Source organism: Vicugna pacos, chromosome 8 (genome assembly GCF_048564905.1).
Source record: "Vicugna pacos chromosome 8, VicPac4, whole genome shotgun sequence".
NCBI classification, from domain to species: domain Eukaryota; kingdom Metazoa; phylum Chordata; class Mammalia; order Artiodactyla; family Camelidae; genus Vicugna; species Vicugna pacos.
The window spans coordinates 71,529,488-71,545,006 of record NC_132994.1 but is presented as its reverse complement, the minus strand read 5'-3'; the positions used below and the strand labels follow the sequence as shown (position 1 = coordinate 71,545,006).

General features: G+C 43.0%; 1 protein-coding gene across 2 annotated transcripts in view; it reads right to left on the bottom strand.

Annotated features, from left to right (window-relative positions):
• Positions 1–15,519, bottom strand: part of FNDC1 (fibronectin type III domain containing 1) — a 92,151-nt gene that overhangs the window by 12,709 nt on the left and 63,923 nt on the right. For both annotated transcript variants that reach the window (XM_072966112.1, XM_072966111.1), the window contains 5 exons: positions 15,379–15,490; positions 14,064–14,486; positions 5,653–5,721; positions 3,175–3,318; positions 942–1,172 (listed from right to left, as the gene is read on the bottom strand). In XM_072966112.1, coding sequence (XP_072822213.1) covers positions 942–1,172; positions 3,175–3,318; positions 5,653–5,721; positions 14,064–14,486; positions 15,379–15,490 — 979 coding nt within the window. The remainder of the gene's footprint in view (positions 1–941; positions 1,173–3,174; positions 3,319–5,652; positions 5,722–14,063; positions 14,487–15,378; positions 15,491–15,519) is intronic.

The following is a 15,519-nucleotide window of genomic DNA, read 5'->3' as shown; positions in this document are numbered from 1 at the left end:
CAAACTCCGGCTTATACCATCAACCTCAGCCCCGAGACACACATGTATTCTTTCCTCTTACGTAACTCGCAGGTCCAAAAAGAATCATTTGCCGAAGAAAGGTCTAGTCAAGGAAAACATTAATTCTTTTCTGTAAGAACTTATCTCAACAAATTTATCCTCAACTATATCCTTGGCAGGGTCAAAAGAACTCATGAACATTTCACAGGCCAAGACCCAGGAAGGCTCAAGATCCCCGGGCATTTTTCCATCACATCCAATTCCCACCTAAGGAATTTGGGAGCACCCGGACTGGTTCGGGAGCACCCAGCAGACACTGAAAGAAGGCAAGAGGCTGAGTCACGACCCCAGGGGTGACTCTGACTCATTCAGTAGGAGATCTTTCATCACCCAAGAAGGATCTAATCTCACGAGTGGCTCCGTGGACTCCCTGGTTATTTGCAGGATCACAGAGTAAAACGAGCTGTAACAATACTTGCACAGGAGGAAACCAAGGTCTACGGAAATGAAATAGGTAGCTCCAAGTCACACAAACTGATCTGAGAGTAGGATTCAGGGCTTCTGACTTCCATCTAGTGCTCTTCATACTACCCCACAATGCTTTGCTTATTGCCTATATTTCATCCTTTTGAAAGAGTATATCTGCATTTATCCATCCAATTCATCTGTGCACCCATCATCCATCCATCCCTTTGACCTATCCATCTATCCGTTTGACCTAACCATCCATCCACGCACCCATCCATCATTTATTTATCCAATCTATCCATTCATTTATTCATCCATCCATTTCCCATCCATCTATCCATCTTCCATCCATCCATCATTCATCCACCTAATCCACTCATCCATTAATCCACCCATCCATCCACTCATCCACCATTGTCTGTATTTCCCATCTACAGGCTGATAGGAGCTCTGAGCATCTGCCTGGGACACACCTGTTACCGTGTCTCCTGGGGCAGCTTTGTCCCAGTCCACGATGACAAACGAATGGCAGCCTTCCACAGCAACCACAGTGATGTTGCGAGGGGAATGCTGAGGAGGCAGGTCAGTCTTCTTCAGGTCATTTGGAATGATTTCATCCAGGCTCTCCACTTGGAAGTGATCCAGAGCATCAGTCAGAGAGCATGGCGCTGATGGGTCTTTATTTAAGTATGTCACATAAGGAGCTGGAAAAGAACAAACACATCCAGTCAGACTGCTGACGGCTTTCTCCAGCGGCAGAAACTTGATGTCTGCTCCACGGAGTAGACCCACCATTCAGTCTCTTCCTGCTAAACATCCAGGGCCATCAATCCCTGATGCCAAACTCAGACGTGCGTGCCTGGCTCTCCTGAATGGATTCATGCATTTACATCTTTCAATAGGGTGGTTTCAAAACATCCTATTGCTCCATCAACATGGATGATTATGCTCTCAAAGTGGTTTTGAAACATCCTCAAACTACAGCTTAATGGAATGCGAGTCGGCAGCATTCTGCTGTTCCCAAGCCCAAACACTTGGAAGAGGATGACTCTGGCCCAACTCAGACCTCTCTCAACACAGTTCATTCCTTAGATTGTCTGGGGACCAGAAAAACACACACTGATCAAGATGCAGAGCCTCTAGCCTCAGTCCTGGGCGGCCTTCCCTGGGACTTCAGGGATCCCCATAACCGTCTGGAATAGCTGCACAGGCCAGTCCTGAACAGCCTCCTACATCATTGACCCTCAGAACAATAACAGCGGCCCGCTTTCAGGGATGGAGTCAAGCTTTTTCTACACACACGATCTCAGTAGATACAAGGACCCTAGGATGAAGGCGGGACAAGAACTGACCCCCGGCTCCAGCTGAGCAACGGTCAACCAGGTCAGCCTCTCCCGCCAGCACACAGCTCTTCTTACCGCACGCACTCCAGAAGCCAGAGACGCCAAGGAGCTGGATCTGGGCTTACACAGGCAGGACCCCCAAGTGCTCTCAAGGAACAACTTCCAGCACTTCCTAAACATCCTCGTCCAGGTTCTCATTCTCAGTGGCTGTAAGGACTGAAAGCCATTTTTAGCTCCTCTATTTTCTAATGTTCCATATAAAATTAGGCCTTTCAAGCTCGTTCAGGGGTCCCATCAGGAAGTCTGGGGGAGTAGTCTACTCTGCTTTATAGAGCTACAGGCAAATGAAAACAGCCAGACAATGGCAAGCCTTTCAGTCTTACAGGAGTTCTCTGGAGCAGCTAATAATAGCACTGAAAGCATTTCAGTTTCTGTCATGTAACTACAGACAGACAAGTCGGAACATTCGGTGAATTCAGCCAGGCAGCTGGATGCCTTGGGCCAGCATTAGCATTGGCCTCAGGAATGCTCCTTCTAATTAACAGTCTTGTTCTTCAAGTACGTGGAGTTCAGACACTCAATACTACATCGTGGCTGGCAAGAGCTGTTCTCTGCTTATGGTAGAGCATTCATTTTGGAAACAGAAAAGTGTGATATTAGTTTAAGCTGTTGCCTGTCTTCACTCAGTAATACATTATTTTTTTTTCCACTCAGTAATATATTAATCTGTCTTGTTAGTGAAGTTCATTAAGGGCGTGGGAAAAGAAGACTCCTGAAGGGAATGAAACATAGTTGAGTGGAACAGAATTTCCTCCTGAAACTGTTTTAATAACCGAGAAGGAAGAATAAAAAAAAAATTTCTAGATCCCAAGTCCTTGAGGCTGATGAAAACAACAAGAAATAAACAGAAGAAAAACAGCTCCAGCTCCTTGAAACTATAAAACTCACTAGCAGCTCAATTCGTCTTTAAGGAAGAATTTAATGAACAACGTGCAAGCACAGGCTAATGGATGTCTCACTTTAGAGACATTGGCTGCAAGAGAAATACTCGTATTCCCTGGACCTGATGATTTTAAAAAGCGTTCCTTTCTCTTGGTCTACACAAGGCAGGCTTTCTAGACTCGGCTCTGTCGGATACCAGATGTTCCCCTGCACACGCCCCTCTCCTGACTTCTGCAGAAAGCAAGTTAATGTGCATTTAAACAGGGCTGACTCGCTGCACCACCCCAAGTGGAAACTGCACCCTGGGAACACTTCTGCTCCAAATGTGCTGCCTTGACCAAGCCAAGAGATTAGCTCTGCTTTTCATCAAAGAACAAAAGTTAAAAATCCATGTTTCCCTGATTAAGGAAGTTCTGTTTACCAACAAATCGTTTCTTTCCAGCCAGATCGAATTCTTCTTCAGGATAGGAACTAATGGAGCCCTCTGTGGGGATGACGGCGGGCGTGGCAGCAGTGGTGGAGGGCTTAGTGGTGGCTGGTGGCTTGGAGGTCTCAAATTCATAATCTGCAATGACACGAAGGTTTTGTCAGGGGGCACTTTCGGAAAGGGGCACTGCCTGCCTTCAAAGGATACCTTCTTAAGACTGAACTTTACACCAAAGTGTGCACACACACGTGCACACCCTGAATTATGTTAGTGCTTTGCCTAAACATAATTCGTCTCTAACAAAACAGTGTCTCCATCCATTTTAGTTCTCCTGGAAAAGCAGCCACAGGTAAAAGGAAGGGAAAAAATAAACACGAATGACAGAAAAATGAGATTTTTGAATAAAACTGGACAGAACCTTAGGATTCACCCAGGTTAGCATGCTCCTGCTACTACTGGTCCAAGACCACTCTCTGCCTAAATCATTTTCCCTTTGAGAGTCACAAATATTCACATGAGAAAAGAAACTTGATTTTTAGAAATTTTTTCTTCTATGTATAGGCTTTTTTTTTTTTTCTGGGAAAGGGGGCAGGATTAATCCTATTTAGAGAACCAATCTGTTAATCAAAAAAGAAAATAAAACACTTTCCCTTTTCAACAGCTCAAGATCATAAGAAAGGTGGTTAGGATTTTCAAAGGTGCTGGGTAAACTTCCTTTGCTTTCTAGCATCTGCTGTTTTTCTTTTAAGTCAGTTTTTGTTTGAAAACTGTCGGATTAAACCACTGCTCAAAAGATCATGAATGCATCAAAGGTGACCTTATTCCCACATTCATGATTTAAGACCCTTGAAACTACAGACAGCAGCTGGCAGGTAGAGCACAAAAGTGAGGACAGACATCCTGAGTGTCAAAGGCCAGCCCTGGGCTGGGAAAAAGATTTCCATGTGAACTTCTTCAACTGCAGAGGGAGCTTATAAAATACACAGAACAAGCACAGGTAAGTATAATTACAGCACGAAGTCTCACTGATGCAGCGTCCATTCCAGATGCAACCTAAGGCATATTTAATCTTCACCTTAGAAACTTACCTTCACTGGAAAACATACTATGATTAAAAAGAAAATCAACACAACATACAGATGGCCAATAGGCACATGAAAAAATGCTCAGTATCACTAATTATCAGAGAAATGCAAATCAAAACTACAATGAGCTATCACCTCACATTGGTCAGAAATGACCATCATTAGAAAGTCCACAAACGATAAATGCTTGAGAGGGTGTGGAGAAAAGGAAATCCTCCTACACTGTTGGTGGGAATGTAGTTCGGTGCTGCCATTATGGAAAACAGTATGCAGATTCCTTAAAAAACTAAAAATAGAGTTACGATATAATCCAGCAATCCCACCCCTGGGCATATATCTGGAGAAAACTCTAATTCAAAAAGACACATGCACCCCAATGTTCACTGCACCACTATTTACAATAGTCAAGACATGGAAGCAACCTAAATGTCCATCGACAGATAAATGGATAAAGAAGATGCGGTGTGTGGACGTATACGTGTGTGTGTGTGTGTGTGTGTGTGTATAATAGGATACTACTCAGCCATAAGGAAGAATAAAATAATGCCATTTGCAGCAACATGGATAGACCTAGAGATTATCATACTAAGTGAAATAAGTCAGAGAAAGACAAATATCATTTTATATCACTTATATGTGAAATCTAAAAAAGACAAATGAATTTATTTACAAAACAGACTCACAGACATAGAAAACAAGCATACGGTCATTAAAGGGGAAAGGAGGGGGAGGGATAAATTAGGAGATTGAGATCAGGAAATACAAAGTACTATACATAAAACAGATAAACAAGGCCCTCCTGTATCGCACAGAGAACTCTATTCAACATCTTATAATAACCTGTAATGGAAAACAATCTGAAAAAGAATATATACGTATGTATAACTGAGTCATTATGCCCTACACCACAGACTAACACATTGTGAATCAACTATACTTCAATTAAAAAAATCAGCACATTCATAGCATTGCATTTTTAATGTAATTAGAAAAGGAGAGAAAGGAAAGAATGAGGAGAGAAAACCAAGAGGGGAAGCTGAGACTTGGCTAAATCAAGTCATTTTACAAATAGTGTGGCCAGTGGTGGGTGAGGCTCAGAGGCAAGCGGCTCCAGAATTTCTAGAGGAAAGAGGGAGAAGGAGCGAAAAGCGGAGCCCAAGGGCTTATCTGGAAGCTGTCTCTTTGTATCAAGCAGTTTTCCTTTGGATCTAATCTGTATGGGGGTGGGGGTCACTTGGAAGGGGGAGGGTACGACCGCCTTCCCTAAGGGTTGCCACCCAGCCCCAGTTCGAGGGAAACTGAAATTGAGACCATCCACTCAGTAATTAAAGTAAGGTTCCCCCATCAGGAAAGTGTGCAAATAATGTGTCTAAAATCACATTAGTACCTTCATCGTAGACAACGTAAGCCTCTTCCGTGGGGACTGCCGTGTCGGTCTCCAATCCTGAGAACTCGTCTGGTGAAAGGGGAGGGGAGAGAGGGTCATTAGATGCCCCGGGGTTTCTTCTCAGAATCGCGCGCGAGACCCAGCCCCACGACGGTTTCCTGGGAATAAACCACCACCTGCCGGGGGCCCTCAGCTTCCTCGGAAGGAAGAGAATTAGAACACGGAGATGGAACCCGGATTTTCTCTCCTTTGTGCTCAGGAAAGGGCGTGGGGCGAAACAGAGAGGCCCCCGACCCCATCCCCGCCCCACAACGTCCCGACCCTCCCGCCACCGCGGTGCCCACACACCCCGCCAGCCCAGGAGGCTCCCAGGGCTCAGGGAGGACCCCCGCGCCGGGCCCTGAGAGCAGGCGTCCTCTGCGAGCGGAGCTCGGGGGCTGGGACCCAGGGTGCGGACAGGAATCCCTCCGCTGGGAGCGCCTTTGCTCATCGCACGTGCGTGCTCTCCATCCCCTGGACCTCGCCGCTTACAAGCTCCAGAAGCGGGGTGACTTCCTGCCCCTCCTACATCCTAACACACCGCTGCGCTTCGCAACCTCCCGCCCTCCCTCACCGACTCGAGAGAGAAATCCATACTAATTAGGCTTCTTAATTTGCATATGAAGTTTGCAGATAATATTCCAGTCCTTACAAACTGCTCTTCACAACAGGTTGGGCTTGACTTACAATCACTGGAGGTATGAAGACCACAGAACTATCCTTTAAATGCAGTTATAGAATTTTGTATGTGACTTTTATGTCCTCCAAGAAGCCTGAATTTTAAAAACCACTGTTAAAATGACTATTATTGACTGAACTGACATTATGAGTATGGATAACAACACAGTTAAGAAAGGTGAGTGATTTAAGCAAAGAAAACCCCACATTTTTGCTTCCATTATGAAGATGTGAGGAAATCAATATACTATTTCTCTACTTGGGGGATGTAGATGCAGCTAAAAAAAAAAAAAGGCCAGGGTGGGGGGGGGAATATTTCTCTGTAGTTGGTAAAAATCTTGAGGCGAAAGATTTTCTAACTCAGAAAAATTCAGAGGAATTCCCTCTCTCCTTGTGACCTGAAGCCATGGTAATTATACAGAACTCTAAACTCTGCACTCTTAAAAGGCAGAGGAGTAGAGGGGAGTCAGGAAGCGGTAACTAGGATTTATTACCTGCCTTCTGGGCATCAGGCACAGTCATGTATCTGTTGTTTGAGTTAATCCTCATAAAACTCGAGATACGTGGGATTTATTATACCCACTTCTCAGCCAAGGACATCAAGGATTTATAACATGCCTGGAGTCACACAGCTGGTAAAAGACAGAGCTAAAACAGAATTGAACTTCAGGCCCTCAGCTCCAAAGACTATGTACTTAATACTTCATAAAACTGCCTCCACTGTTTAAAAGTTGCACTAACCAAACTTGCAAAACTTAAAGCGCTTTTTTAGAATTGTCATTCTGCGGCATAACGAAGGGGGAATCGAGGTGGAAAAGACATAAACCTCTTTCACCAAATAGTTATGCACCAATTTTGAATTTTTTGATTGTTAGGAAAGCATTGATCATTCTCCAGAAATATTCCAATATAATCATTCTATCAGCCTTTTTCTGAGCCGACTTTGAGTAATACCATGAACGTTACACTGCCAAAACCAACACCACCAGCGGAGGATAGCGGCAACCTCGCACGGCCCGTCCAGCCCTTCTGCCATCGTAGCAAAAAGCCTGCAGACACCAGGGCCTGTGAGATGCTCCCCCCACCGAGGCAGTGATGCTGGGTGTGTTCTGATGGGGCCGACGAATGTCAACAAGAGAGAAGTTGTAAATAATCCACCTTTTAGGATGGTCACTTCAAGAAAAACAATTAGACATAATTTTTTTAGGTCATTCCAATGTCAATATGCCTGGATCCAAGAGGAATTCACCTCTGGGCTGGTTCGAATCAAACAGTTTTGAAGTTCACATCACCTAAAGTTTGTGGTTATCTTGCTGTTTTTTCCTGGAATACCATTTTCTTACCCTTGTCAATTTAACTTTCAAGAACATAGTCTTGTTTTATCAGCTCAGATTCATTTCTTCTCATTACTACTTTTGGTCAGGTCAAAGTCAATATATTGCACAATTTTAACATCCCAAAGTGAATAAGAAAAGGGGAAGGTGTAGAGTTTCCTTCATGGATTCCTGGTACTAAGTGTAGTTCCCTGAGGAGCTGAAATACTCTGGCACAGCAGCAGGCCGCAGAGGTGATGATGCCTGGGACCTGCGAACTTGGGCCACTTCTTGAGATGAGTGACAGTTAAGTCTTCTGGCAAAAGTAAACGTCCTACTGAGTGATTTAGTGCTCCTTTTTTTGTTTTAAGAGCAAATAAATTCAGGCATAATTTTTTTAAAATAGCACCATCTTGATTCCAAGTAAAAGAAACCTCCAGATGTAATGAAGTATATTCATAATTTTTTTTAAAGCTAACCATCAGAATTTGCCCCACCTGAATGCCATTGTGAAGCATTCAGAACTACATAAAACTGGATGCTGCATAACTCAACTGAGCATCAGTGAAAAAAGCTTCCACCTCTTCACATAAAAGCAGCTGCCAGACACCAACCATGCGGTATAAGTTATTTTCCTGAGTGGTTTATCCAAATGGTCATGAAAAAAATGAGTGCAAGATGTTCGGTTCTTAGCTCCAGAGATTTTTTTTTTAACTGTAAAAAAATTCTCATTAGAAATTTAGAAAGAAGGTAAATTACAGCCATTTGAAACCCAAGGATATATGCAAATTGGTTGGTCCAGCTCAAGTGAATTTTCAATCATTCTTTTTGTATTTTCTGTCTTGAGAGTGAGCTATGGCAGGATGGAACTGTTTTCCATAATGACTGATATTCTTCTAAAACACGCCCCAAGGTCATGTTACAAATTGTTGAAGATGTTCAGTTGGCTTGTAACATTTCCAAACACACATGATCCCATCAGATCTGCTGTAGAAATGGAACCTGAAAAACAAGGATCACAGATAAGACTTCGCAGTCAGAAAACGGACAATGCCCTGGCTTAGGGTATGGTTTGGCTATCCAAAGATGCATAATTAGATACCATGAGGAATTTGAAATGAAGCAGAAGATGCTGTCTCTCCTGCAAGGAGTTTACTATTTAATAGAGAAGTCAGAGCGAGCAAAAAAGTGTGTGTGTGTGTGTAGAAAGAGGCAAAGCTACAATACACTGGAAATAAGCATGTAATATGCACCTACATTTACAGAAATATACATACAATAGGGCATCTATAACAAATGAGGAAGTACATACGTACTGACTGAATTAATGGAATTGTAATAGAAAAGACCAAATCTGACTCCATATTAGATCTGTTCCTTTGACTTTAACTCTGTGCTGTTTCCTGGGCTTAGTCATGCCGGTTCTGCACCTTTTGTAAAAGAATGTTGCCTAGAGCCTGAAATACACAGGACAGCCCATTCTCAAGGGTCTGACCTTTAAGGGTGTAACACTTTTCCTTTCATATGGAGATAAAAAGTTGTAGAACAGAGAATTACATTTGTCTTGTTGGAGGTTTACAGGAACAGGGTGACCTGCCCCACGTGGAGAGCTGCAAGAACAAAGGATTCCAATACCAAGAAGCTTGCAACAAGCAACGGTACCCCCTCCCCTTTTTAGTATAAAAGGAGCCCGAATTCTGACTTGGGGAAGATAGACCTCTAGGACATTAGTCTGCCATCTTCTTGGTCTGCCAGCTTTTTGAATAAATTCGCTATTCCTTGCCCCAATACTTCATCTCCCGATTTATTGGCCTGTCATGCGGTGAGCAGAATGAGTTTGGACTCAGGAACAGAATGAGTAAATGACCCAAAGTTATTCCCAGAACCCTATTTTAAAGCAGTGTTTTAAAGGAAAAAATAGGCATGATTTAACCAGGGGAGTCAAGACTAAGAGATTTGAAAAGATGATTTTAAAATTGGAGGGCTAGAAACAAAATTTCAGGACTTTGCCAATGGCATGTAATAATCAGTCACAACAATTTCAGTTTACTAGGCTGCAAGGTGCCATGGTCAAAATTTGCTCTATGAATAAATACTGATTGTGTGTACATGGAACCCCAGCTCTTGTGAGTTTACATTATACACTGAACTACAGTTGTCCCTCAGTATGTACGGGGAAGGGTCCAGGAGCCCCTGGGAATACTAGGGTCTGCGGACATTCAAGCCCCCTTTATAAAATGCTGTAGTGTGAAGAATGCAGTGGGCCTTCCGCATCCTGACGTTTCACGCCTGCAGATTCAAGCATCCACATTGGGTTGAATCCGCAGGTGTGAAACCCGCCAATACAGAGGGCCCACTGTACTCCCAACACAACAAAAAGAGAGAACTTGAGAAAAAACACAAACACAACATGAGAGCAGAGCAAAAGGCAGGGAGACGTGGTGCAGGTGGTTCTGTGGTTTAAGTGTGAGGGGGAGAGTCCGGACTGTCCCCTCGCTGACGTGAGCTGACTGGAAGCCTCTGTTCTGAGTGTTATTACTGCATTTACAGAATGCGTTTTTGCACGTCAAGGCCACTGCAATGTGTTCAACCAAGAAATGACAAAGTCGCTATAAACCTTAAACTGCTCTTAAAAAAATAGTTAAAAAAAAAAAGATATGGCAAAGTCTATTGAATTTCCTAGACAACACATAGGCTTTTCATGAATAATTTTGACCGTGATTTTCAAATTACAAGCCGTCTTTAGAAGCTAATTCCCCACCAAGATGCTCACTATTCTAAACCCGCCCGTGATTAGCCCTGGCGGCTGCTGCATTCCAAAGCCAGGGGAGCAGGGAGCGTGCTTAATGTTCTTCAGGCGAGCGCAGTGCCTGGCTCAGGAAAATTCAAGAAAAGTGTGCTGAGGTGGGATCTGGATAGGAGGCGGGTAGAGGCTGATGTACGGAAGCCCAATAAGGGATAATAACTTGAGAGTTGGGCCAACAGGGTCAGCCTAGAAATGGAGGCATGAAGTCTAAGCACTGTGATGGAGGAATTGGTGGGAACTGATGAAACCTGACAACAGAGATGAAAGAACGAAAGAGACACCAAAGCTTCAGGCCTGGAGAAATGGATCTTTACCCCATCTTACTCTATTATCAAGATAACCAATTTGGTTTTCTTTTTTTTTTTTTTAGTGGAGGTATAGGGAATTGAGCCCAGGACCTTGTGCATGCTAAGGATACGTTCTACCACTGAGCTATACCCACCCCAAATATTTTATTTATTTTGTTTGTGGGGTTTTTTTTTGGGTGGGGAGTTAGGTTTATTTATTTAGTTAGTTATTTTAATGGAGTTATTGGGGATTGAGCCCAGAACCTCGTGCGTGCTAAGCATGTGCGCTAACCACTGAGCTATACCCTCCCTCCAACAATTTGGTTTTCTAACAAGTGAGCTGCTTCTATCTATTGTAATTTGAGGTAGACTGAGTTAGATTGTGAAGGTTCAGAGGTGTAGCCATGTCACCTGCTTTTCTCTGTTTCCCACAGAACCTGATCCAGGCAGAGGAGACAATTAATGGTCATTTGCTGATTCTATTTTCCAAAATTATAAAGGAAGCCGGAAAAAGCAAAAAGAGCTACTTTATCCTCTTTAAATTACTACATGGGTTTTCTCATAAGGAAATCACTGTCACGATGATAAAGAAACATCTATCAAATGAATTCACTAAATCAGGGTTTATCTAGACACACAACTTAATCCTGTTCACTTTGAATTTCAGAACCTATAAACAGAAAGTATGAAAAATAAAAATTCAACATCATTAGTTGATAGGGAACTGTGACTCTAAACCAAAACAAGATACTACTTCACACCCACTAATATGGCTAGGATGAAAAAGACAGATAATAACAAGTGTTGGTGAAGGTACTGAGAAATTAGAAGCCTCATATATTACTGGTGGGGATGTAATACGGTGCAGCCGCTATGGAAAACATCTTTGGTGGTTCCTCAAAAAGTTAAACATAGAGTTTACCATTCGACACAGCATCTCTACTCCCAAATAGATACTCAAAAGACTTAAAAACAGGTGTTCCCCCCAAAAAGAAAAAAATGTAAACAAATGTTCATAGCAACATTATTCATAATAGCCAAAAGGTAGAAACAACCCAATTGTCCATCAACTGATGAGTGGATAAAATGTGGTCTATCCACATGATGGAATATTAGTCAGCAATAAAAGGAATGAAGTACAGGTATATTCTACAACATGGATGAAACTGGAAAACAAGTGAAAGAAGCCAGACACAAAAGGACACATTTCATATGATTCCATTTACGTGAAATGTCCAGAATAGGCAAATACAAAGAGACAGAAAGTAGATTAGTGGTTTCCAGGAGTTGGGAGGAGCAGGGAATGGGGAGTGACTACTAATGAGTATGGGTTTTTTTTTAAGGGAGGAGGGTGAAAATGTTCTGGAATTTGATAGTGGGGGATGGTTGCATGACTCTGAATATGCTAAAAAACTGTATGCTTTAAAAGGGTGAACTTTATGGTATATGAGTTATACCTCAATAAAGCCATTATTAAATTTTTTAATAGAAATGATTATGATTAGAAATAATACTAGGAAGAAAATGCTTAATAAGGTTGTTAGGGGAACAGCAGAAATAAAAAAGGAAGACAAGCCCTGCAGAAGTATTTTTAAAAGAATAAATTGTAGTACATTATAATATTGCTTGAAGATATGTTGCTCTCCCCAAATATAATTTTTTTTCCCAAGACTTCGTGCTTATTCTCAAAATGCTGTCTAAAGGCAAATTATTATTAACACTTGGATGCTAATTTGGCTTGGGCTAGGCTATCAGACGAATGGACAGGAGTGAAGTAAAAAATACACATCTCTACCATGATTTGCAAAGAAGAAACAAAAACATCAAGAAAAATACTGACTTTCATGCCAAATAAAAGCCCAGAAATACAAAGTAAATGAAAAGATGTGCAATATGCAATAAGGCCTACATAAAAGCAGACAAAAGAAAATGGAAATTAATGATAGCAGTAGTAGTAGTAATTAAAACCAAATCCAAAAGAGTCACTCTTTGGTTTACAACCAATTATTAAGTAAACATCTGTTCTAATTATACTTCAATTAAAAAAAATGGACACATCAAGGTATGCAGGAGTAAGAGGTCAAGGAAAGTACGTGATGTTTCCATACCAGAAATGCAATGGTAAACTCCCATTGGTTCTCACTGGGTCAGCTGACAGTGTGAGAATTTTCTTCGCGGTGGTCCTCTTCCTCAGTGTGTTCCTTGTTCTTTGGTGTGAATTTTTCAGATATGTCAGATGTTCCTGTGTATTTGGAACTCTTCTATGGAAAGACTAACTTCAAACAGAATTCCCAGTATGGAGACAGCACCTGTGGTCAAACTTCTTGGGTTTATCCCATCAGTGATGCTGTGTAAGAATTCCGGGCATGCAGAGGATTCCTGAAATGAAGGGTCTTCACTCTGTGTTAGCTTAAAGAGACAAAAGCTTTACCATCACACTGCAATTCACTTCAACCAGAGGGCAAGAAGATGACTTTGCCTTCTCCAAGCCTGAGGCAAATACCCAATGACCTCTTCCAAAGCATCTCACACAGCGGCTGAGCGGAGAAGATGATGGCATCTTGGCTCCACCGAGACTTGACCGAAAGCATGCCCACTTCCATTCTTCAGCAGGAAGCCGTGGAGAGAGAGACTTCTTCAAGGGAAGTCACAGCAGGGGTGCAGGACAGCCCTGATTGGCTGTCCCAAAGCAGGGAAATGGCTCAGTCTTACCCAGTACACAGCCGCTGCTGCCACGAGAGCCCAGCCACACAAGGATTAGCATTTTCCAAAGGGAGAGCTGATCACACATGCTTGGGAAATACTACTTTTCTTGGAACTTCACAGTGAGACTATTCAATGGTTACAGTTCAACAGTAAGAAATTCATTTAGCCTTGTTTAAATCACATAGCGAATCACAGAACTTTTTTTTTTTAATTTAACAAGTACTAATCTACCCAATGGGACACACTTTGGGAAATGCTAGTCCAAACTAATAATGTCCCATGTTTCAGTGAAATTTTTGACTTTGGTTGCGACAAGGGCTGTCAGATAAAACACAGGACGTCCACTTAGATTTGAATTTTACATAATTTTTCAGAAAAGCATGTCCCATGCAATATTTTTATTTGCTAAACCTGACCACCCTAGTTGGGACACAGTACCATTGGAAAACCCTGTGGGTTAGAGATGCCTCTAGCTGTTCTTTCGCTGTGCATCCCACTCGGCTCCCCCTGCAGCCTTTGTGACCCTACTCTGAAGTGCAGTGTGCGAACCACATGAGTTCCCTTTAGAACAGAGATGGTTACCTTCCTCGGGGTAGCACTCTGGGACCCCACTTGAGCCCATGATGAGGTTGCCATCTTGGTCATGCCGTTCCAGGGTCCCAGGGGGACAGGTGGGGATGGGAGTGGTAGGCTCAGGGGTGGTGGTGGTGGCGGCGGTGGTGGTTGTCTGTGTAGTGGTTCGGGTGGTTGTTGGGCGCCAGGTGGTGGTCGTGGTGGGCTGAGGGGTCGTGGTGGTGGTAGGTCGTGTAGTGGTGGTGGTGGTGGTGGTTGTGGTGGTGGTGGTGGGAACATGGGTAGTTGTTCTGATGACTTCCAAGCCCATCAGGGGCTTCCCTCCAAGACTCAAAATGGGCTTATCCTGGGCACTGGCCAAAGGTTTGCCGTGCCGCCCCTGCCCGAAGAGGGGGAGGCCGTCAGGGCTCACCACGGGGGTCCCGCCCAGATCTGCAAGAAAATCAGACAAAAGCTGTGCAACAAGGTGAGATGACCCAGGGGAAGTAAAGGCAGGTGGAAAGTGTCTTCTCAAAGCTCACGGACTCTTCTATTTTAATCAGTAAAGGCAAAGGAATCATTAAGAGAGTATCAGCTGAGGTAGCAGTATCTGTGGCTTTCCAGAAATTTCTGGGCTTTTTATATTGTCCATGACTCTCTACTACCTTATATAATATATAAATATTTCACTGCTGTGCCTCATGACCTGAAATAATGCTACGTCTCTGGTAAGGAAAGTAATTCCTTTCTCCTCTTCATTCCTGTCCCTAAGGGTTTAAGCGTGACTTTGGACCAGTGGTGGCAAACTTATCCTGGAAAAGGCCAGAGATTAAATATTTTAAGCCTCATTTTGCTACTGCTCGCCTCTGCCATGTTAGGGCAAATGAGCTATAGACATCAACAAATGCACGCTTCTGTGCTCTGATAAAACTCTGTGCGAACGTGAAATGTGAATTTAAAATACTATTCACATATCACAAATATTATTATTCTGTGGGGTTTTTTTTTTTTGCAATCATTTAAAAATGTTAAAACGATTCTGAGCTTCCAGGCTATACCAAAATTGGAAGTAGACAGGATTTGGCTTTAGCAGCTGTGGTTTGCTGACTCCGGCTCTAGGCGGCCCAACCTCAAGAGCCACCTTTTCTAGAGGGTGGAGTCTGTGGGAAGACAACTGGGTCAGAGAAAAGCTAAGTTCTGCTCCTTCTGACACACTCCTTTCCACACGGCTAAAAGTACCTGGACAAGGGATCCCATTAAAAATGAGGGAGAGGAGGAACAGAGAAGCTGATACTCTACAGCTAACTCAGGACACTTTTGTCCCTTAAAAACCATTCTCACTTACCCACGATGGTTCGACCATCTCCTCCTAGTTTAACTCGAAGAGGATTGCCTTGTGAATCTTGGAGGTACCTTCCTTCTGCATTCAATACTAATCCACGATCAAGATCCACAACCTAAATCCATGACACAGATTAGAGGATAT